The sequence below is a fragment of the Mobula hypostoma genome, chromosome 19 (genome assembly GCF_963921235.1).
Source record: "Mobula hypostoma chromosome 19, sMobHyp1.1, whole genome shotgun sequence".
Classification (NCBI taxonomy): domain Eukaryota; kingdom Metazoa; phylum Chordata; class Chondrichthyes; order Myliobatiformes; family Myliobatidae; genus Mobula; species Mobula hypostoma.
In genome coordinates, this window is record NC_086115.1 from 53,330,113 (window position 1) to 53,353,866 (window position 23,754).

Consider the following 23,754-nt stretch of genomic DNA (forward strand, 5'->3'; position numbering starts at 1 on the left):
GGTTGGAAAAAAGCTGCCGAAAGTTGTAAGCTCAGCCGACTCCTTCATGGGCACTATCCTCCCCAGCATCAAGGACACCTTCAAACGGCGATGCCTCAGGAAGGCAGCATCCATCATTAAGAACACGCCCTCTTCTCTCTGCTACCCTCAGGAAGGAGGTACAGAAGCCTGAAGACACACACTCAACGTTTCAGATTTCTGAATGGACAGTGAACCCAAGAGATCTACATCACCATTTTTCCTCTTGTTTTACACAACGTATTTTATTTAATTTTACATATACACTACCTAAAAAATTGAAGAGAAATATTCATCATCCAGAGATTTGTACTTAAAACTACTAACTTTTGTTTTAATGAAACAGACTGGTAAGATAATCACCTGATAAAATAGGCTATGATTGTACCGTACGGCGGCATTAACCGCACCTTGGTATTCACCTGAAGGAAAACCCAGGTGAGGACAGTTTGTAGTACGTGGTATTCAGTAAAAGTAAACAATCTGCAAAAACAGAACAGCATAATGTAAGCTTCAACATAAAGTATCATGGTAACTAAAAGCAAAATGTAATTGTATGATTTGCAAGGAAGGCATGAATCAACTTATTGACAGCAGATTCCTGTTTCCATTTCACACTTTAATCAAACGATTTGTCAATATAGGCCAATATCCAGAAAGGGGTATCACTCCTTCAGTGATATGAAGTATAAGAATTATCAGGCGGCATAGAGTCAGAGTTGTACAGCACAGGGACAGGCCAATTGGCCCACCACATCCATGCTGACCTTAATGCCCATCTACACTAATCCACATTAGTTCTATATCCTGCTATGCCTTGCCGAGACAAGTTCCTGTTGAAATATCTGTTAAACATTGTGATTGTATCTGATACTACATTCTTCTCATTCCAGACATTAACCACTTTCTGTGTACAAACCCTACCCTTCAAGTCCCTTTAAAATTCCTTTCTCATACATTAAACTTATGCACATTGCTCTGATAAATCCCAGGTCCTTTTTTAAAGAAACATCCATTTGAAATTGTATTCTATTCTACACTCAACCACCTCCTGGGCTCTAAAACAGCCTTTCAGATGAGGCAGCGATTCACAGGCATCTCCATTTAGTGCTCTCGATGAGGTCTCCTCTACATCAGTGAAGCCAAGTGCAGACTAGATGACCACATTGCCAAGCATTTATGTTCTATTCATCATGCCTTCTGGCGCTCCCAGTTGCTTACCATTTTAATTCCTCTCCCAATCCCTACCTGTGTGTCCTCAGCTTCATCCACTGCCAGGGAGAGGATAAACACAAAGTAGATGAACAGCACCTCATATTCAACCTGGGTAATTGACAACCTGATGGCACGAACATTGAATTCTCCACTTTCCCCCACCATAATTGTTTCTTTACCCTTTTCTAGCCACACTATTGCCCATCATCTGCACACTCCTCATACTGGACCCTCTCTCTCTCTACTGTTCCCATCTGTCCACCCTACCTCCCTTATTTGGCTCCATGCTCCACCCTCCTTTCCATTAGATTAGCCCTTTGATGCCTCCACCAACCACCTTCCAGCCTGTGACACAAATTCTATTCTTTTGTCTTCCGTCTGCCTCTTGCCTTGCTTCACCTGCATCTATCTATAGTCTGCCAGCTCTTGCTCCACCTTTTTAAACTGGCTGTCTCTCCTCTACCTTTCTGTCCAGATGAGGGATCTCAACATGATACGTCAACCATTCATTTTCTTCATTGGTGTGAATTCTCAGCGGTCTATTTATGTTAATATTGGGATGCACGATTGAGTGGTGGAGTGGAAATATGTCTCTGCCAGAAGAGCTGTCCGATGTTCCTTCCGTATGCTAGCCTGCAGGTCACCCTTGGGCAAGGTGTAGCACCTGCTTAGACCCCGATCAGGGTCACTTGAAGCCATGGGAGATGGTGGTGGATGGTCATATGAGCAGCTGGGGCAGCTGGGCTGTGCTCAAGAACTCATCTGAGGACCTGTAACACCAGGGTTGTTGCAGACTTTATCAGAACAGCTGTGGATAAGTGTGGCCCCACCAAATCATTCAGGGTTTTCCCCAATCAGAAGCCCTGGATGAACAACGAAATCCGGAACCTGCTGAGAGCCAGATCAGGAATGCTGCAAGAGGTAAAGAGAGGAACCATCTCGCACCCCCATGACTCCTGCTGATCCTTTGGTCTCAGTATCTGAAGATGACGTGTGGGCTGCCTTCAAGCGAATGAATCCGAGGAAAGCATCCAGTCCGGATGGAGTACCAGGCTGAGTACTGAAAACCCATGTCAACCAACCAGCTGCTGTATTCACAGCTACCTTCAACCTCTCCTGCTTCAAGCAGGCTTCAATCGTACCAGTGCCCAAGAAGAGCGTGGTAACCTGTCTAAGTGACTATCACCAGTGACACTTACATCCAGTGATGAAGTGCTTTGAGAGGCTGGTGTTGAAGCATACCAGCTCCTGTCTGAATGGTGACTTTGATCCACTTCGTCTACTGCAGCAACAGATCTACAGCAGAAGCTATCTCATTAGTTCTTCACACAACCCTTATCCAGACAGCAAAGATGCACACATCAGGATGCTCTTTGTTGATTACAGCTCGGCATTTAACACCATCATCCCCTCAAGACTAATCAGTAAAGTCCAAGACCTGGGCCTCAATACCACCTTGTGCAATTGGATCCTGGATTTGTAGACCTCAGTCAGTTTGGTTTGGTAAAAACATCTCCCCCACAATCTCCATTAGCACAGGATCACCACAGGGATGTGTGCTTAGCCCCCTGATCTACTCGCTTTTCATCCATGACTGTGTGGCTAAGTACAGCTCCAACACCATATACAAGTTTACTGACGACACCACTGTGGTGGGCTGTATCAAAGGGGGTGGTGAATTAGCATACAGGAGGAGATTGAAATCTTGACTGAGTGGTGTAATAACAACAACCTCTCACTCAATGTTAATATGACAAAGGAAATGATTCTAGACTTCAGGAGAGGGAAACCAGAGGTCCATGAGCTAGTAATCATTAGAGGATCAGCAGTGAAGGGTGTCAGTAACTTTAAATTCCTGGATATCTGAGACGACCTGTCCTGGATCCATTATATAAATATTATTGTGAAGAAAGCATGACAGCCACTCTACTTCCTCAGGAGTCTGCAGAGGTTCGGCATGTCATCGATAACCTTGGCAAATGTCCATAGATATGTGGTGGAAATTATGCTGACTGGCTGCGTTAGAGCCTGATATGGGGATACCAATGCCTTTAACGGAAAATCCTGCAAAAGGTAGTGGATTCGGCCCAGTACAACACGGGTAAAATCCTCCCAACCATTGAGCACATCTACATGAAATGTTGCTGTAGAAAAGTAACATTAATCATCAAAGATCCTCACCACCCAGGCCATGTTTTTTCACCCTCAGCCACCAGGCTCTTGAGCAAAAAGGGATAGCTACACCCATTTAAGGACTCTGTTATATTGTTACTTCAGGCGCGTTATTTATTGCTATTCATTTATATCTGCATTTGCACAGTTTGTTTAAAGTTAACAGTTCCTGATGTTTACAGTTACTGTTCTATAGATTTGCTAAGTGCGCCTGCAGATAAAGAATCTCAGGGTTGTTTGTACTGACAAGTATGTACTCCAATAATAAATTTTACTTTGAACTTTGATATCACAAGCCCTGGTAGAGTTTCCCTGACACCAGGCAGACAATCTCTGAAGAATACTGATAATGGTTGGGGTCAACTGCCCAGAAGGTGGCAATGGCAAACTACTTCTGTAGAAAAATTTGGAAAGAACAATCATGGTCATGAAGACAATGTTGCCCACGTCATACGACATGGCACATGATGATGATGATGATGATGATGATGATGATGATGCACCAGCAGTCCCCTGCATCTGAGCTTGTATCTTTTGTGCTTGCACAACCTACACACACAAAACAGCAAGAATCATTTGGCAGAAATAGAATGAATCTTAAAAAGATTTTGTATCTGGACTTCGACATCAGTTGTTTTTATTTTGCTGGAGCAGCAGCCTGAGTTTTCTTTTACTGCAGAAGGTCTCTCTTAGAAGTGAGAATATTAGTTGATGATGTCCCATGTAAAAAAAATTATTTCTGACCCCAGTAAAAAAAACACTGAATGTTCCCAGTGTCATGTTGTCAGATAGAAATCCCATTCCACTTTCAGAACATAAAACTTATCAAAGTGCAGACAGTAATCATCATTTGAAAGTCTGGGGTATTAATGGCCCTGAACTGAAATTTACAGCAAGAAATAAGATACAATCCTATAGGACACAATCAATTCTATAGGATAGAATCCCAATGATTACCATGTGATCATGGTCACCATTGTTCTCAAAAATTGACCTCCGTGGAATTTAAAAGGTCTGTGAAAAGAAACAGAATTACAATGAGAAGGCAGGCAGGCAGGCAAATATGCTAATATAGGAACACATCCAATGATGCATGAGAACTCAAATTATAATAGATGTCAAAAGAGGATACATTCAATATGACAGCCTAGGGTAAAGGGAACAAGGTGTGGCATTCATCATCTTCAGCATCTGGCATAGACAAATGCAAGCTCATACCTGAACTCAACTTATATTGATTGTTAAGACAGACTCCAGTTTATGGAGCACTTGATATCCATTTCAGGGAATAGTTTGTGATTCTGAAATCCTGGAACATCCAGGGTTCGATCCAAAAAATTCAACCAGTGATTATATTTTTATTGTGGTTTCAGGAGAGGATTTGTTCAGGATGGTCTACATTGTATCTGAGCAGGTTGTAGCAAATCAGCAACGGTGGTGGAGACAGATATGATAGGGTCTTTTAAGAGAGTTTTGGGTAGGTACATGGAGCTCAGAAAAATAGAAGGCTATGTGTAAGCCTAGTAATTTCTAAGGTAAGGACATGTTCGGCACAACTTTGTGGGCCGAAGGGCCTGTATTGTGCTGTAGGTTCTCTATGTTTCTAAAGTGGGTACTTCACACACAAACATAACAGTCAACTAACCTTGGTGAGAATAAAGTTTTTTGCAGGACTTCCATTTGTAAATCTCGCAGAGTGGTCTCATATCTTAAATGCACAATAAGATTTAACTCCAACCATCTCTCACAGGCTTGTCTCAATTTTTCTTGGTTATACTGAATCAGAAATAACAAATCAACAAGTTAATTCAAAGTAATGTCATGAAGGATCTGTTCTACCTGGAAGCAAAACACATCATTTGAAAAGCAATTAAGAAATTGAAATGAAAATTCTCCTTGTAAACATTTTTTTTGTTAAATTTAACTCATAAATAGGATTGTTGTGTTTTGTTGTGTTCAGAGATTGATAGGTATCTGAGTAGCCAGGGCATCAAAGGTTATGGTGAGAAGGCGGAGGAGTGGGACTAAATGGGAGAATGGATCAGCTCATGATAAAATGGCGGAGCAGACTCGATGGGCCGAATGGCCGACTTCTGCTCCTTTGTCTTATGGTCTTACGGTTTATATGAAGGGCCCCTTAATACAGTAACAAAAGATGATGATGCTCCAATTGAATCCATTGATTCTTTAGAGAACTTTGTGTGACCTGGAACCCCTCACATAGCCTTCCAGACCCTCCCCAATTACAAAACAGATCTAGGCTACAAAGAGGACTTACTAAAAGGATAGCATGATTATTTCACATAATCTATATTTTGTATTCTTCATGGGACTGTTCATATCTTGGATCCAGTTTCAGCTCTTCAATGATGTAAAGTATTGCACATGCAATACATTTGCTAATATTGTAAGGCCTGGACAAACAGACACCTCCCAGTCTCCACCTACCTAACAGGAGTCAACTCCCACTCGTTTCCAATTCATCACCTGCAGTCGATTTAAACCCAGCTCTCATCCAAAATCCTTTTTCATTCATGGGAACAAGCCAGCCTCAACCGGTTGCTCCTAGCCTTCAGTCACTTGTTGCCTTGCCAGGTTAAGTATCCATTCTCCATTGTTTTGTGGCCCCTTGTGACTTGTTATTTTGCAGTTTATTATTAAAGTGATCTCTCACCGCTGCTCTGCATTTGGTCAAGCCTTCTCTACACTTCCTAACAAACACATTCATTCACAACCACAAATGTTTAAATCCAGGATAAAACATAATAGAAACTAGCAGATTATTACCGGATTAGAATAATCATGAAGGGAGTGCCAATTGCTGAGTCACAGCACTGAGTAAGAAATGCTGCCTGCAGCTATCTGGCCACTCAAGCTTCATTACACTAAATAATTATTATGAACCGAAATTTATCATAACTTAAAGCTCCATGTTGTTTCATCACTCTTGATCATCTGTGGTCATGTTATACTAGTAGCAATAGCAAGAATTACCATCCCCTTAAATTCCTTCAAGGAATTAAATAAGGAAGAATACAGAAAGGAAGAGAGCAAGGAAACATATACTATGTACGGTCTTCAAAATTAGTTCAGAGACTGGAACCACACAGGGGAGAAATTCAGGATTTATTAGAGTGGCATTCTGCTGGAGGGCAATGAAATAAGGCCTTCACAGGTTCTCACAACTCAGATGTAGTATATAATATGTATTTGATGCGATAGCTAAACTTTCGAAAGTTTATGAATCATTGGCTTGATAACATATAAATAGAAGCGGGGTGCTTGCTTGAACTTGATAAGATCATAGACGATTCTGTGCCTCTATATCTATTTACTGCTGCTCTCCATTTCTTCTTAGGGTTTTAAGTCACTCTTTCAATTACTTTCTATATAAGACTTTGTGAATCATGGCCTTGAGTATACAAAATAACTGAGCATCCAAGTAAAGAATTCCAGTGACAATTTAGTTGTGATCATTTCATCTCATATTAGTCCTAAACAGCTGCTTCCTCAGCTTGTGGTGAGTGACTTGCTTCCTGGCATCCAAAGCCTTTCCACCATTTACAATGCACAATTAAATACTTTCAACTTGCTTGAATAAGAGCAGCTCAAATGACATTTTAGAAGTTCATCAGCATCCAGCACAAGTCAGTCCACGGGACTGGTTCACCAATCCAATAGCATGAGCATTCATTCTCCCCACCAATGGCCAGAAAGAAACTGTGGGTGCATTATCTATAATATATTCCAGTCCTTAAGGTTGTTATAGCCGGGGGGTGGTGTTACGTACCCCGTAACTGGGTTGCCAAACCAGCAGAAATGGACCACTAGTTGGAGTCTGGATTACTAGGAACTAATAAAGTTTTATTAAAGAAATAAGTAACACAGTACTCTAATCGTAAGGATATACATGCAACAGGTTAGCAATGATAATACACACATGTACACAGAACTAGGGTAATAGGAATCAAACCAAGCTCTATCGCAGTCTAGGGGTAAAATGATCAGTCTTAAGTGACGCAGAGCTCAGTTCAGCTAGTACAGTTCGCAGTAATCGCTGTTGTGCCGTTGGAGAGGGGGGGGAGGGGGATGCAATTTGATTCAGGCAGACCTTTGATGTCTTCGTAAGTGGTTTTCGGGCGGACCCTTTTATGTCTTCTATCCCGCTGTGGTCACCGACTGTGACCCCTCCATTCCGGTTACGATCGTTCTTCCGTGGTGAACCCGGCACCCAGGCAAGGGCGGACACACACACCAGGTTCCCACCGATTGTACCTTTACACCCTGCGAGCCTATGGTCGGTTCCCGCGAACCGGACCTCCAAGCTCCCACCAACTTGTGGGGGTGCATCACTCTTTCCAGGGTCTCGTTATTTCGCGATCTTGTGGTGTGTGTCCGTGCCTAGCAAACCTGCTCTTTTTATCCCCCTGCTGGGGTATCACTTGTCCATCAAACTTCAAACAGTTCAGGTTCAAAGTAACCGGTCTGTCAATAGCTGAATTGTGTTTCTTTTCTGTTAATCTCTCTCTCCTTTCTCATTAATATTTTGAACATTTCTCCATTGTCTCTCTTATCTCTCTCATTAGCATCAATCGTCTGATAACTTGGTTTGGCGTCACAGCGGTAATCTGGACAAACTCCCACCACCTAATAAATGCTCCCAATGGTGTATGCCTCAAATATCCTCGGAGGAGAAGATGGTGACGCGATGCAGCTTGCGCGGCCACTCCGGTGAATGATATCTGCTATCTGTCAAGTAGGGTGCTGTGCACAATCCTGATTTGATGGAGACAGGCATGAGAGAACGGAGGAACATCTGGAGAAACTTCTGAAATGCCTTTTCGCTGCCGCTGTTACTGTGTGATCCAGAATCTCCGGAGGGGAAGGCTTTGCTTGTTGCTCAGCGGCCGGGACGGGGTCGAAGCGCTTGGCAGAGGTGGTGCTTGGTGCTCGCTGTCGAAGGGCTAGTCAGAGGCTCGAAGTTTTCAGACTGACTCAGAGTCTGCTATGGTCGGGTGCTTCCAATGCATCGACAGTTGTCAGTGCCTGGAGGTTTATGGCAGAGAAAGTTTCTCCCTTCTGCCGCCTGTTATCGGGGACTATCAGGAGTCGATCGGAACTTTGAGACTTTTTTTTACAGTTCCCATGGTCTGCTCTTTATCAAATTATGGTATTGTTTTGCACTGCTGTATGTTATAATTATGTGGTCGTCAGTGTTAGTCTTTGGTTTGTCTTGTTCTTTTTGTGATATCACTCTGGAGGAACATCGTATCATTTCTTAATGCATGCATGCATTTCTAAATGACAATAAACGAGGACTGAGTGTCCTCATAATCTACTCTAATCGAATAACCAAGTCCAGCTCCTGGCCTTCACATGTGGTTTAGCTACTAAGCCTAGTGGAACCATTTCTATGACAGGAGAAGGGGCAAAGGCTGGTGCCTTAAAACCAGTCGTTTCGAGCAGATGGGGCTTGTCAGCCATGGTTGACAGCTCTGCTGGGAGAAGGACAACTCTTATCGCAAACCTCTGCTGCACTGCGGCTATACCCACTCATGGGGAGTGAACCCAGAGGGAAATGTGGAATCTCCTGCCATCACCAAAAGAACTGCAGTTCAAGAAGGTAACTGAATCCCAGTTTCTCAAGTTACTTAGGATGTCGGCAATAAATCCTGGCCTTAACAATTATATACACATTTCAAAAAAAAATTAAAGATCTTATTAGCTGAATTGTTTCTTTTTCAGCTTTTCAAATGTAGGCAGCTTTCCATTCTCTCTACTAAGGTGCATAATCTCTCATAAAGTATATTATTTATTTTATTTACTGAGACGCAACATGAAAGAGACCCTTCTGGCACTTTAAGCCATGCGTCCCAGCAACCCCGATTTAATCCTAACTTAATCACAGGACAATTTACAATGACCAATTAACCTACCAACTGGTACATCTTTGGACTGTGAGGGGAAACCAGAGCACCCGGAGAAAACCCACACAGTCACGGGGAGAACGTACAAACTCCTAACAGACAGCGGCAGGAATTAAACCCAAATCCCCGTGCTATAAAATGTTATGCTAGCCACTATACTACCGTGCTGCCCAATTGTACTCCATCAGTTTCCTTCTCATCATACCAGATGGCGATGCAGCCAGTCAGAATGCTCTCCATGGTACATCTGTAGAAATTTGAGTGTCTTTGGTGACATACCTAATCTCCTCAAACTCTGAATTAAAGATAGCTGCGGCAGTGCCTCCTTTGTAGCCATACTGATACATTGGGCTCAGGATAGATCCTCAGAAATGTTGACATGCAGAAACCTGAAATTGCTCACCCTTTCCTGGTGTGTGTTCCCTCGTTTTACCCTTTCTAAAGTCCACAATCAGTATTTTGGTCTTACTGATATTAAGTACAAGGTTGTTCTGGCAACTCAACTCAACTTGCTGATATATTCAGTCCTTTGATGATATCCATTGCAGGCTCTTTCCATTTCTCTTATGGTTCATTTTCTTAATTGGATTTCTAGCAGTGGCAAACTTAGATATGTTACACACTGTGGTTTCATCGACGTCATTAAAATAAATTTTGAATAGCTAAGGCCCTATTATCCCTGAGGTAGTACACATGTAACAATCTGCCAACTTAAAACCAACCCACTTATTTCTCTCTTTTTTCAGTACTTCAGCCAAGCTTCCATCTGTGGTAACAGATAATTTCAATCCCATACGCCCTTATTTTATGCAATAACCTGCCGCTTAGAATGAAAATGTTTTTTGAAAATCTAGGAACAATGCATTCACTGCCTCCATCCACTTTATTAGCTCCAAAAACTTCTTTTCAATTAGTCAGAAACCATTTTTTTCTTCACACTCCTCTGACTAATCATATGTTAGACTCTGGTTACAATACTAATATGTGAATGTTGCAGTAATTACATTGGAATCACACTGAGTTTGCACCATAGCATTTACATTGAGCCTACTTCACATTCTGTGGCTGCTCCTAGGATGAGTTAATGATGAATTGAAACATTCTGCCAACAATGGAGGTCGACTATATTCTCTCCCATTCTTCTCCTTCATGCAAACCCTGCAGTCCCTCTTTAATGTGGAAAGGCTGGTCATTTCCACACTGTAAACTCAGAAGTACAACATCAAAAACTCACAAGGATATTGCTGGGACTGGAGGAGCTGAGTTATAAGGAAACATTGAATAGGTTAGGGTTTTATTCCTTGGAAAGTAGAAGATTGAGGGAAGATTTGATTGAAGTATACAAAATTATGAGGGGTATAGATAGGGTAAATGCAAGCAGGCATTTTCCACTGTGGTTGGGTGGACTACAACTAGAGGTTGTTGGTTAATGGTTAAAGGTGAAGTGTTTAAGGGGAACATGAGGGGCAACTTCTTCACTCGGAGGGTCATGAGAGTGTAGAATGAGCTGCCACTGCAAGTGGTGCATACCAGCTCTATTTCAACGTTTAAGAGAAATTTTGATAGGTATAAGGATATCAGGGTACGGAGGGCTATAGTTTGGGTGCAGGTCAATGGGACTAGGCAGTTTAAATCGTTTGGCACAGACTAGATGGGCCGAATAACCTGTTTCTGTGGTGTACTTCTCTATGTCACTATATAGTTTGGCACTTAAAGTTGCAAACTTCTATTACCTCAGAGGAGCAGCCACAGAATATCAGGTAGGTTCAGTGTAAATGCCACAGTGTAAGCACAGTGTAGGTCCAACGAAGATTGAGCATATCTACATGAAATGCTGTTGCAGGAAAGCTCCATCCATCATCAGGGACTCCCACCACCTAGGACATGCTCTCTTCTTACTGCTGCCATCAGGACAAAGGTAAAGGAGCCTCAGAACTCACACCTCCAGGTTCATGAACAGTTATTACCCCTCAACCATCAGGCTCTTGAACCAAAGGGGATAACTTCATTCACCCTCATATGCCTCATCACTGAAATGTTCATGCAACCAATGGGCTCACTGTCAAGGACTCTTCATCTCCTGTTCTCAAAATTTATTGCTTATTTATTATTATTATTATTTATTTTAGTATTTGCGCAGTTTGTTGTCTTCTGCACTCTAGTTGAACGCCCTATTTGGGCAGTCTTTCATTAATTTTGTTATGGTTATTCTATAGCATTATTGAGTATGCCCACAAGAAAATGAATCACAAGGTAGTATATGGGGACATATATGTACTTTAATCATAACATTTACTTTGAACTTTGAAGATGACCAGGGAAGCAAGATGTCACATTAGTTATCTCTGTTCCTAATCATAATTTACACATGATAAGGTAACAGGAATTCTATTAACTAATATTCTTTCAAATTATCAAAATATGCAATTAGTTTATTCTAATTAGTCATAAAGAGCACTTCAATGCAGAAGTAGGCTCTTCAGACCAGCTAGTCTGTGCCAAGCTGCAATTCTGCCAAGTCCCATTAACCCACACCTGTGCCAGAGCCATCCATACCCCTTCCATCCATGTACATATAAAACTTTTCTTACATGTTGCAATCAAACCCACCTCCACCACTTCCACTGACAGGCCATTCCACATTCACACCACCCTCTGAATGAAGGAATACTCCTTCAGGTACCCTATGACCTTTTGATCTAGCCTTACCCAACCTCAGTGGAAAAAGCTCACTTGCATTTACCCTATCCCCTCATAATATTGTTCACCTCTATCAAATCTCCTCTCATTCTCCTACACTCCAGGGAGTGAAGTTCTAACCTATTCAACCTTTCCCTATAACTCGAGTCCTCAAGTTCTGGCAGCAAATTTTCTCTGTTCTCTTTCAAACTTTGTGTGCTCTTACAAGAAAATTTGGACCAATGTACATGATTTCCAAAATGTATTGTCAATGTTTGAGATTACTTAAAATAACTAACATATTATTTCGGGAATTACCAACAATTTACCTTCAAAGCAGCTTGATGGAAGTGACAGACAGTCGTGGTATTTATGTTATCCAGCATAACAGTTGCACACCTACAATTACAACACATAATTTTTACCTATTTGGAATAAAATTTAACATGATTGATTGTTGCTAATAGTAAAATAATGTATTTTGTCTATAATATTTGATAAAAATATTACAAGTATCTGTTTCATTGTCAATTACAGCTGCATAGATCCTGCTTCCTAAGAGGACAAAACCCCTAGGGTCATTTTTACGTTACGTTCACATATGAATCTTCTAATAAAAATGTGGTAGTAAGATTGTGAGGATATTAATTATTGCATAAAGAAAAGCAGGATAAACAAAATGCAAACCTATGAAATAAGAAAAGGCTTACATTTATACTGCCTTATAAATTCATAAATATCTTTAAGAATAGTTGAGAGCAGATTCAATTTAGGAAATGAGGCATCTAATTTCCACGCCACAAGTCCTCTAAATAACAATGTGAAACTGGCAAAATTATCTGTTGCAATGATGCTGATTGATGGATAAACATGCCCTGGAAAGCTGGGAAAACTTCTTCATTCTCTGCAAAAAAAATAATATAAGACCTTCTACTTCCACTAGGGGGCAGCTGTTGGTGCTTTGAATTGACATTTTATGATAAAGGGAGTATCACTGAAGGTGTCAAACATAAACTATACTGGAGTGTTAGCCTAGATTTTTGTATTTGAAATATCAGGAGTAGAGAGAGCGAGCAATTTCAAGTTCCTGAGTGTTAATATCTCTGAGGACCTTACCTGGTCCCAGCATATCGATGCAGCTATAAAGAAGGCAAGTCAGCAGTTATATTTCATTAGAAGTCTGAGAGATTTGGTATGTCACCTAAAACACTGATAAATTTCTACAGATATACCATGGAGAAAATTCTAACTGGTTGTATCACCGTCTGGTATGGGGGGGGGGGAGGGGATGGCTACTGCACAGGATCGAAGCAAGCTGCAGAGAGTTGTAAAATTAGGCAGCTCCATCATGGGTACTAGCCTCTGTGGTATCCAAGACGTCTTCAAGGAGTGGTGTCTCAAAAAGACAGCGTTCATCATTAAGGACCTCCAGCACCCAGGACATGTCTTCTTCTCATTGTTACCATCAGGTAGGAGGTACAGAAGCCTGAAGGCACACACTCAATGATTCAGGAACAGCTTCTTCCGCTCTGCCATCCGATTTCTAAATGGACAGTGAACCCATGAATCCTACCTCACTACTTTTTTATTTGTTTTTGTACTACTTATTTAACTATTTAATTACTTACCATAATTCACAGTTGCATTGTACTGAAGCCGCACAGTTAACAAATTTCACAACATCTTCCGGTGATATTAAACCTGATTCTGATTGGGAAAACTGTTTATTTGGATGTGCTGTGCTGCTTAATTGGGGCAGGAGACTGTTGCTGAATGGGTTTTAACTAATGTCAGTGTGGCTGTTAGATACTACACTGTGCTGAGTGAACAATTTTTAAATAGTGTCGGTTGTGTTGTGTTCAAAAAGTAGTGATTTTTGTCACTCATAGTTGGTGAGAAATAAGCAGCAAAACAATTCCTAACTGTTTTGCTCACTGCAGTTTCAAGCATACAGGCTTGGAAATGCCAGAAATGGCTGGGAGTAAAGATGAACAAATTAGGAACTACAAAGAATTGGAAGGTATCGACAATCATCTTGAATGCTACAATGAAAAAGAAGATTTGGAGGATGCAATTATTGATAGCATTGTATGAAGGCAGTCTGTTATCTGCACTAGCTGTCTGCGTCTATTTTGCTCATTGGGTTCACTGGATGAATTCCCCTATCAATAACTAAAAGGAACTAATACACAGTTTGATAGTACTGTAGTACTATTGGTAGTGTTCAAATTGGTTCTGTATTTCATATAAATACATAATTTGTTGCAGTTTTTTTACAGCTTTTTAACTATTTTCATGAAACATCAGCTCATTGGGTCAGCGACTTAATTGGGCAAAAATGTACTGGTCCTGATGTGTCCCATTTAACCGGAACCCACTGTATTTGGGTTGTTAGAGTTGGACTTAGACATACATCATCTGATTCGTGGACAAGAGTGCTACCTCATGGTTTATAGCTGATATTACAAGTAGCAAATAATTTAATTCCTTCTAAAATAATTAAAAGAATAAAAGGAAAAGAGATTACTTTGACCAAACCTTATTGTTATGTTTCGGGTGTCATCATGAGACACTTTCAGCATCTCTTAATAGAAATAGTGATGAAAATTGATATGAATTGATGCTAAAAAAAAACACCTATCTAGAAAATGGACTATTCCTAAATTGGAGTACTAAATTTCCACTGCAGAGTTAACCTAGGCCTATTAATGCCAATATAATATTTAATCATGATTAGGGCAGAAGAGTCCATATGCTTTTTTGAGGACACGGTGCTTTGTTTCCAGGATGGTGGGGAGGTGTTGTGGAGATATGCCTCTACCAAAGGAGGTGTTTAGCACTTCTTCACTCCGCTAGCCGGCAGGTCAGCCTTGGGCAATGTGTAGACTTGCGCAGCCCCTCCCCCACCCCAATCACGGTCACGTGAAGCTATGGGAGCAGGTGGTGGATGGTTTACGAGCAGCTGGTGCGTATCACAAGTCCTGGTTTTGTGACAACTGATGCAAGACAGACAACTTCAGAAGAGTATTGACAAGGGCTGAGGTCACCTGTCTTGTAAGGACACTGCCCAGAAGAAGACGAAGGTAAACTACTTCTGTAGAAAAATTTGCCAAGAACAATCATAGTCTTGGGACCATGATTGCCCATGTCATACAACACAGCACATAATGATGATTGTGATGATACTTTGTTTATCTTAGTGCTATACAGTTCATATTGATAGAGGCTTGTCATCAAGTAAATAAGACCATAAAATATAGGAGCAGAATCAGGCCATTTGGCCCAACAAGTCTGCTCCACTATTTCCTCTCAGCCCCAATCACCTGCCTTCTTCCCATATCCATTCATGCCCTGATCAACCAAGAATCGATCAACCTCTGCCTTACATATACATAAAGACTTGGCTCCACAGCTGCCCGTGGCAAAGAATTCACAGATTCACCCCTCTCTGGCTAAAGAAATTCCTCATTTCTGTTCTAAAAGCACAACCCTCTATTTTGAGGATGTGTCTGTTGGTCCTAGACTCTCCCACCATAGAAAACATTCTCTCCACATCTACTCTGTCAAGGCCTTTCACCACTCTATAAGTTTCAATGAGGTCATCCCATATTCTTTTGAATTCCAGTGAATACAGGCCTAGAGCTATCAAACACAAGCCATTCAATCCTGGAATCATTTCTGTGAACCTCCTTTGAACCCCCTCCAGGTTCAGCACATCCTTTCTAAGATAAGAAGCTCAAACCTGCTCACAATACTCCAAGCAAGGCCTCACCAGGCTTGATAAAGTTTCAACATTATATCCTTGCCTTTTTTGTTCAAATCCTGTTAAAATGAATGCTAACATTGCATTTGCCTTCCTCACCACACACTTAACCTACACAAGGATTCTCAAGTCCCTTTGCAACTCTGATTTCTGAATTTCAGTTTTCTGTATTTTCTGTCCAGGTAGAAAATAGTTAACCCTTTCATTTCTTCTACGAAAGTGCATGACCTTACACTTCCCGGCATAGTATTGTATCTGCCATTTCTTTGCCCATCAAAACTTCCTCAAAACTATCTGCCCCTTCACCTATATTCATATGGTCTGCAAATTTTGCAGTAAGTGTCATCAATTCCATCATTCAAATCACTGACATATAATACAAAAATCAGTTTCAACACAGATCCCTGTGGAATACAACTAGTCACCGGCAGCCAGCCAAAAAAGCCTCCCTTTATTCCTACTCTTTGTCTCTTGCCAAATCAGCCACTGCTTTATCCATGCTAGAATCTTTCCTGTAATACCACGGACTTGTAGCTTGTTAAGCAGCCTCAGGTATGGCACCTCGTCAAACATCTTCTGAAAATCCAAGTACACAACATCAACTGATTCTCCTTTGTTTATACTGCTTGTTATTTCTTCAAAGAATTCCAACTGATTTGTCAGGCAAGATTTTCCCTTGAGGAAACCATGCTGACTACAGCCTATTTTATCATATTTCTCCAAGTAATAATCAATTTGAACATCTTCCCAAACATTGAAGTCAGACTGACTGGCCTATAGTTTCCTTTCTTCTGCCTCTCTGCCTTCTTGAAGAGTGGAGTGACATTTGTAATTTTCCAGTCTTCCTAGAGCCAATCCAGAATCTAGTGATTCCTGAATGATCATTACTAATGCCCTTGCAATCTCTGCAGCCACCTCTTTCAGAACTCTGGGGTGTACACCATCTGGTCCAGGTGACTTATCTACCTTCAGACCTTTCAGTTTCCCAAGACCCTGTCCAGTTATACTTCACACACTTCATGATCGCTGACACCTGGAACTTCCATCATACTGCTAGTGTCTTCCACAGTGAAGACTGATGCAAAATACTTATGCAGCTCGCCTGCCATTTCCTTGTTTCCCTATTACTAACTCTCCAACATCATTTTCCAGTGGACCAATATCCACTCCTTTCTCTTTTTCACACTTTATGTATCTGAAGAAACTTCTGGTATCCTCTTTTATATTATTGGCTAGCTTACTGTTGTATTCCACCTTTACCATTTTAATGACTTTTTTAGTTGTCTTTTATTGCTTTTTAAAAGCTTACCAATCCTTTAACTTCCCATTAATTTTTACTGCCCTCTCTTTGGATTTTATGTTGCCTTTGATTTCTCTTGTTAGCCACGGTTGTGTCATCTTTCCTTTAGAATAATTCTTCTTCTTTGTGATGTATATGTCCTGAGCCTTCCAATTGCTTCCAGAAATTCCAGCCATTAGTGCTCTGCCAACATCCCTGTCAGTGTTCACTTCCAAACAATCTGGCCATCTCCTCTCATGCCTCTGTAATTCCATTTACTCCACTATAAAATGGACACATCTGACTTTAGCTTCTTCTCTCTCAAATTTCTGGGTGAATTTGATCATATTATGATCACATTCCCCCAGGGTTTCTTTTAACTTAAGCTCTCTAATCAATTCTAGTTCATTGCACAACAGCCAATCCAGAATAGCTAAAGTGGCCTCAACCATGAGCTGCTCTAAAAAAGCCACCTAATAGGCACTCTAGAAATTCCCCTTTCAGTAATCCAGCTCCAACTTGATTTTCTCAATCTACCTGCACACTGATGTCCTTCATGATGATAGTAACATTGCCCTTCTGGAATGCATTTTCTAAGTTCTATTGTAATTTGTAGACCACATCCTTACTGCTGTTTGGGGGTCTGTATACAACTCCCATCAGGGTCTTGCAGTTCCTTAACTTTATCCACTATGATTCAACACCTTCCAACTCTATGTCACCTCTTTCTACTGATTTGATTTCTTTTTTTTACCAACAGATCAATGCTGCCCTTTGCCTTTCTACCTACCCTTTCAATGCAATGTGTATCCTTGAACATTAACTTCCAGTTATAATCTTTCAGCCATGATTCAGTGATGCCTACAAACATACCTGCCAATCTGTAACTGTGCTGCTTTCATCTACTTTATTCCGTATACTGTGCGCATTCAAATGCAACACCTTCAGTCCTGTATTCACTTTTTTCAATTTTGTCTACTGTTACATTGCAACTCATCTTGTTGACTGCAATTTTGCCCTAGCAAAAGCCTCTCCTCACTACACATTGCTGCTTATTGTAAACCAGCTACCTCATCTTCGGTACTATTATCCTGCATTGAAATATATGCAGCTCAGGACACTAGTCTCAACATGCTCAACCTTTTGATTTCCAACTTTGAGGTCTCACTAACATCTGCCCCCACAACACTAGCTGTTCTGGCACTCTGGTTCCCATCCCCCTGCAACTCTAGTTCAAACTCCACTGTGTACCATTATCAAACTTTTCTGCAAGGATATTAGTCCCCCTCCAGTCCAGGTGCAAGCCGTCTCTTCTGTACAGGTCCTACCTTCCCTGGAAGAGAGCCCAATGATCCAAAAATCTTATGCCCTCCCTCCTACACCAACTTCTTAGCCACGAATTAAACTGTATAAGTTTCCTAGTTCTGACCTCACTGGCATGTAACGTGGGTAGCAATCCTGAGATCCCAACTTCAGAGATTCTGCCCTTTAACTTAGCACCTGACTCCCTGAACTCCCTATGCTGAACCTCTTCACTCGACCTACTCATTTATTGGTACCTATTTGACCATGGCTTCTGGCTGTCAATCTTCCTACTTATGAATGCTGAGGACTCGATCCAAGATACCCCTGAGCTTGGCTCCCGGGAGGCAAAATTCCATCCAGGAATCTCGTTCTCACCCACAGAACCTCCTGTCCATTCCCCTAACAAATCCCCTATTGCCACGGTGTGCATCTTCTCCCTCCTTCCCTTATGAGTTACAGGTAGACTTTGTGCCAGAGACCCAACCATTGTGGCTTTCCTTTGTTTGGTCATTCCCCCCACCAAAAGTGATATACCTGTTGCTCAGGGAGATGGACACAGGGGTACTCTGCACTGGCTTCTTAAACATTTTCCCTTTACTGACTGTCACCCGGTTTCCTGCGTTCTGCACCTTGGGTGTAACTATCTCTCTACATGTGGTTTGTTAGAAGCTGCAGCTGGATGCACTTCCTGCAGTTGTAAGGAATTGTGGAGGTGTCCCTACCTTCCCACATCCTGCAAGAGGAGCATTTCACTGTCCTGCCTGGCATCTCTATTGTATTAGCTTTGCTTCCTCTGACTGAAGCCTCAAGATCATCACTCTGACTATGTCCACACAGATGACGGCCGCTGCGATTGCCCCTGCCTTCCTTTAATTTGCTCTTACTAATCAATCTCAAATGCCAATTGGTTGCTGGTCAAAGCTCTTTTTAAATGGAGATTTTATGAAAATAAGCTTCTCTGTGAATTTTAAAATATATTTCTAAAGCATAAAACAGTGGTCCATTTTCCCCTCCAAATGAGCATTGGACTATGGAAGATGTAGCATTTTGCCCATTCTATATAACAGCTTTAGACAATCACTACCGCATTCCAGAACTGGATGGTCAACTTCGGCAAACAGCACAATTTATGTTCTGTGACTTACAGTGAATAGCATTTCTCCATATTTATCAGAAGGTTCCACTAATCATTTGCGACACGTCATGCCAGCATGTTTCATCAGCCCTGGGCAAAACCAGAACTCTTAAATTTACAGTCCAAATTTCACTGTCAATTTCTCAGCTGCATTCCGTCGCTCAGCTTCACGGGGAATTAAACAGAAGAGAAGGCACCTCCTGAGAATCGGTTCTCAGAATAGGTGCCAAGCTAGATTCAATGCTAGATCTATGAAATCCTTCCTTTGAATGGGAACTGTTCCACTATGAGGAGAAATGGCAAGAATAAGCAAGTTGCTTTTTTTTTGTTATTTGCATTACATTTAATGTTTTAATTATTAAAAAGATTGAGCATATCTACATGAAATGCTGTTGCAGGAAAGCCGAATCCATCATCAGGGGCCATCACCACCCAGGTCATGCTCTCTTCTTGTGGCTGCACTCAGGATGAAGGTACAGGAGCCTCAGGACTCACACCACCAGGTCCAGGAACAGTTATTACCCCTCATCCACCAGGCTCTTGAACCAAAGGGGATAACTTAACCAACTTCACTTGCCTCATCATTGAAATGTTCCCACAACCAGGGACTCACTTTCAAGGACTCTTCATCTCATGTTCTCAATATCTGTTGCTTATTTATTTATTATTATTATTTGTTTTCTTTTATATTTACACAGTTTCTTGTCTTCTACACTGTGGTTGAACACCCAAGTTGAGTGGTCTTTCACTGACTCTGTCACAGTTATCATTCTATAGATTTGCCTACAAGAAAATGAATCTCAGGGTTATATATAGTGACGGGTCTTACACAGTGTATGGTAGGGCACTGAGGAGTGCAGTAGAACAAAGGGATCTGGGAATACAGGTCCACAATTTGTTAAAACTGGTGTCACAAGTAGATAGGGTCTGAAAGAAAGCTCTTGACACATTGGCCTTCATAAATCAAAGCACTGAGTACTGGAGATGGGATGTTATGTTGAAGTTGTATAAGACATTGGTGAAGCCTAATTTGGAGTTTGTGTGCAGTTTTGGTCACCTACCTGCAAGAAAAATATAAATAAGGTTGAAAGACTACAGAGAACATTTACAAGGATTTGCCTAGTCTGGAGGAGCCCAGTTACAAGGAAAGATTAGCACTTTATTCTATAGGTTAGCACTTTATTCTTTGGAATGTAGAAGATTAGGAGGAGATTTGATAGAGGTATACAAAATTATGAAGGGTATAGACAGGGTATGCAAGCAGGCTTGTTCACTGAGGTTGAGTGGGACTACAACCTGAGGTCATAGGTTAAGAGTGAAAGATGAAAAGTGTAAGGGGAACATTAGGGGAAACTTCTTCACTCAGCAGGTCATGAGGGTGTGGAATGAGCTGCCAGCACAAGTGGGACATGTGAGCTCGATTTCAATGTATAAGCAAATTTCAGATAGTTAAATGGATGTTGGGGTATGGAGGGCTATGGTCCCAGGTGTGTGTCAATGGGAGTAGACAGTTTAAATGGTTTGGCACAGACTAGATGGGCTGATAGGCCTAATTCTGTGCTGTACTTTTCTATGACTCTATATATGTACTTTGATTTTTAAAAATTACTTCGAGATTTTATAATTTTGGTTACTTTTAGTTTTAAATATGTGCTTAATTTTTAAACATTTGTTTCATTTTAATGGACTTACATGTTTCTTAATATTAAGAATAGTGAGAAGCAATGATAACAGTTTTGTCATATAAAACAATAAATTCCAGAGTGGTTTCATAGGCAGTTTGTGTTCTGGGTCCTCTCATTATCTGATTACATTGTTCAACAACAAAGGCCTCATTGCTCAGCTCCAGAGCAATCACAGTCCACAATCATTTTGGTAAATAGGGTACTTGGGTGACAGCAATAGACAGTTTAAGAACAATGTGGACTTATCTTCTAAGGATTTAGTATCGATTGGACTACATGCAAGGCAACAATGACAGTCACAAGTTCATTTTACAGTGAGGAAAGGTATGTGTTTTATCACTTATATTAAATTCATTGGCATTTACAGACCTTAAAGAAAATATTGGCCATTTAAATTTACTCACGCCTCAGAAGAGCACACTTCCCTACATCCAGATTAGAATTAACGTATCTCAATTTTAGTAGAGTATCTCTACTCCAATTGCTAAAACAGCAGCAATCGGAGGTCGGGAGCAAAAAGTAAAGGTGTCTTCACCCAGGTGCAGGAGAAAGGTTTAAAAACAACACACACAAGATGCTGGCAAGACGCAGCAGGTCAGGTAGCACCTATGGAAATGAATAAACAGTCGATGTATTGGGCCGAGATCAGTCTTCAGGGCTGAAAAGGAAGCGGGGGGGGGGTTGGGGGAAGACACCGGAATAAAAAAGTGGGGGGGGGGAGGAAAGGAGGATAGCTAGAAGGTGATAGGTGAAACCAAGTGGGTTGGAAAGATAAAGGACTGGAGAAGAAGAAATCTGATACTTTTTTTTAGATACTTTATACTTTAATGTCGCCAAACAATTGATACTAGAACATACAATCATGACAGCGATATCTGATTCTGTGCTTCCCGCTCCCTGGATTATAAATCGATACTAAATATTAAAAATTTAAATTGTAAATCATAAATAGAAAATAGAAAAATGGAAAGTAAGGTAGTGCAAAAAAACCAAGAGGCAGGTCCGGATATTTGGAGGGTACAGCCCAGATCCGGGTCAGGATCCGTTCAGCAGTCTTATCACAGATGGAAAGGAGAGTGGACCATAGGAGAAAGGGAAGGAGGAAAGGACCCAAGGAGAGGTGATAGGCAGGTGAGAAGAGGTAAGCGTCAGAGTGCAGAATAGAAGAAGAAGGGAAGAGTTGGGGGAAGGAAAGAATCAGTTTGATGTGTGTACTTGGAATTTCAGAAGGCCGCCTGAGGCTGCTAAATACGTAAGTGCCCAGGGTATTATAGGAAAGATACCAGCATGGATAGAGCTTTTGCTGATTGGCAGGAGGCAAAGAGAGAGAATAAAGGGATCTTTTTCAAATTGGCTGCCAGTGATTAGTGATGTTCCATAGGGATCTGTATTGGAATCGCTTATTTTTCCATTGTATGTCAACAATTTGGATGATGAAATTGATGTCTTTGTGACCAAGTTTGTGGATGATACGAAGATAGGTGGAAGAGCAGATGCTGTTGAGGAAGCAGAGAGGCTGCAGAAGGACTTTGACAGATTAGAAGAATGGGCAAAGAGGTGGCAGCTGGAACACAAGTGTGTGGTCATGCACTTTGGTAGAAGGAATAAAAGCATAGGCAATATTCTAAACAGGGAAAAAAATTCAAAAATCCAAGGTGCAAAAGAGTTTGAGAGTCCTTGTGCTGGACTCCCTAAAGGTTAATTTGCAGGTTGAACCGGTGGTGGGGAAGGCCAAACATTGTTACCATTCATTTCAGAGGATTAGAATATAAAAGCAAGGATGTAATGCTGAGGCTGTATGGTGAGGTCTCACTTCAAGTATTGTGAGCAGTTTTGAGCCCCTTATTTTTAAAAAGTAATGCTGACATTGAAGAAGGTTCAGGGGAGGTTCACAAGGAGGATTTCAGGGATGAAAGGATTATCATATGAGTAGGGATTTAAGGCTTTGGGCCTGTACTCACTAGAATTTAGAAGAATTTTGGTGGGGGGAGTTCAATGAACTGATTGAATGTTGAAAGTCTTAGGTAGAAAGGATGTGAAGAGGACGTTTCTTTTGGTGGAGGAATAGGACCAGAGGGGACAATTTCGAAATAGAGAGAGATGTCGGCTTAGAATAGATGAGAAGGAGCTTCTTTAGCCAGTGGGTGGTGAATCTATGGAATTCGTTGCCATAGGCAACTGTGGAGGTCAAGTCATTGGGTGTATTTAAGGTGGAGGTTGACAGATTCTTGATTAGTCAGGGCATGAAGGGATAAAGCAGAAGAATGGGGTTGAGAAGAAAATGGATCAGCCAAGATGAAATGGAGGAGCAGACCCGATGGGCCAGATGGCCTAATTCTGCTCCAATGTCTTAATGGTTTTATGGTCTTGAAATTACATTACCTCCAATTAGAGATTAGAGTAACTTCACTTTTTCCCCCATTGAGAATCATTTTAAAAAATAAGAATGATGATTAGCTGCAGCTGGTTATTTACCAAACTTTTGGAAACTAACACCTCAAGTTTTGTTTTAATAGTTCTACAAGAAATGAAACCAAGAAACTGCTATGAAATCTCAGGCAGCTACAAATTCAACA

The 23,754-nt window shown here is 41.2% G+C and overlaps 1 protein-coding gene across 1 annotated transcript in view; it reads right to left on the bottom strand.

The window, feature by feature from the left end:
- btbd16 (BTB (POZ) domain containing 16) overlaps positions 1 to 23,754 on the bottom strand; it is a 127,935-nt gene that overhangs the window by 72,021 nt on the left and 32,160 nt on the right. The window contains exons 9-11 of the mRNA XM_063071117.1: positions 12,341 to 12,410; positions 5,051 to 5,181; positions 382 to 501 (exon numbers count right to left, since the gene is read on the bottom strand). Coding sequence (XP_062927187.1) covers positions 382 to 501; positions 5,051 to 5,181; positions 12,341 to 12,410 — 321 coding nt within the window. The remainder of the gene's footprint in view (positions 1 to 381; positions 502 to 5,050; positions 5,182 to 12,340; positions 12,411 to 23,754) is intronic.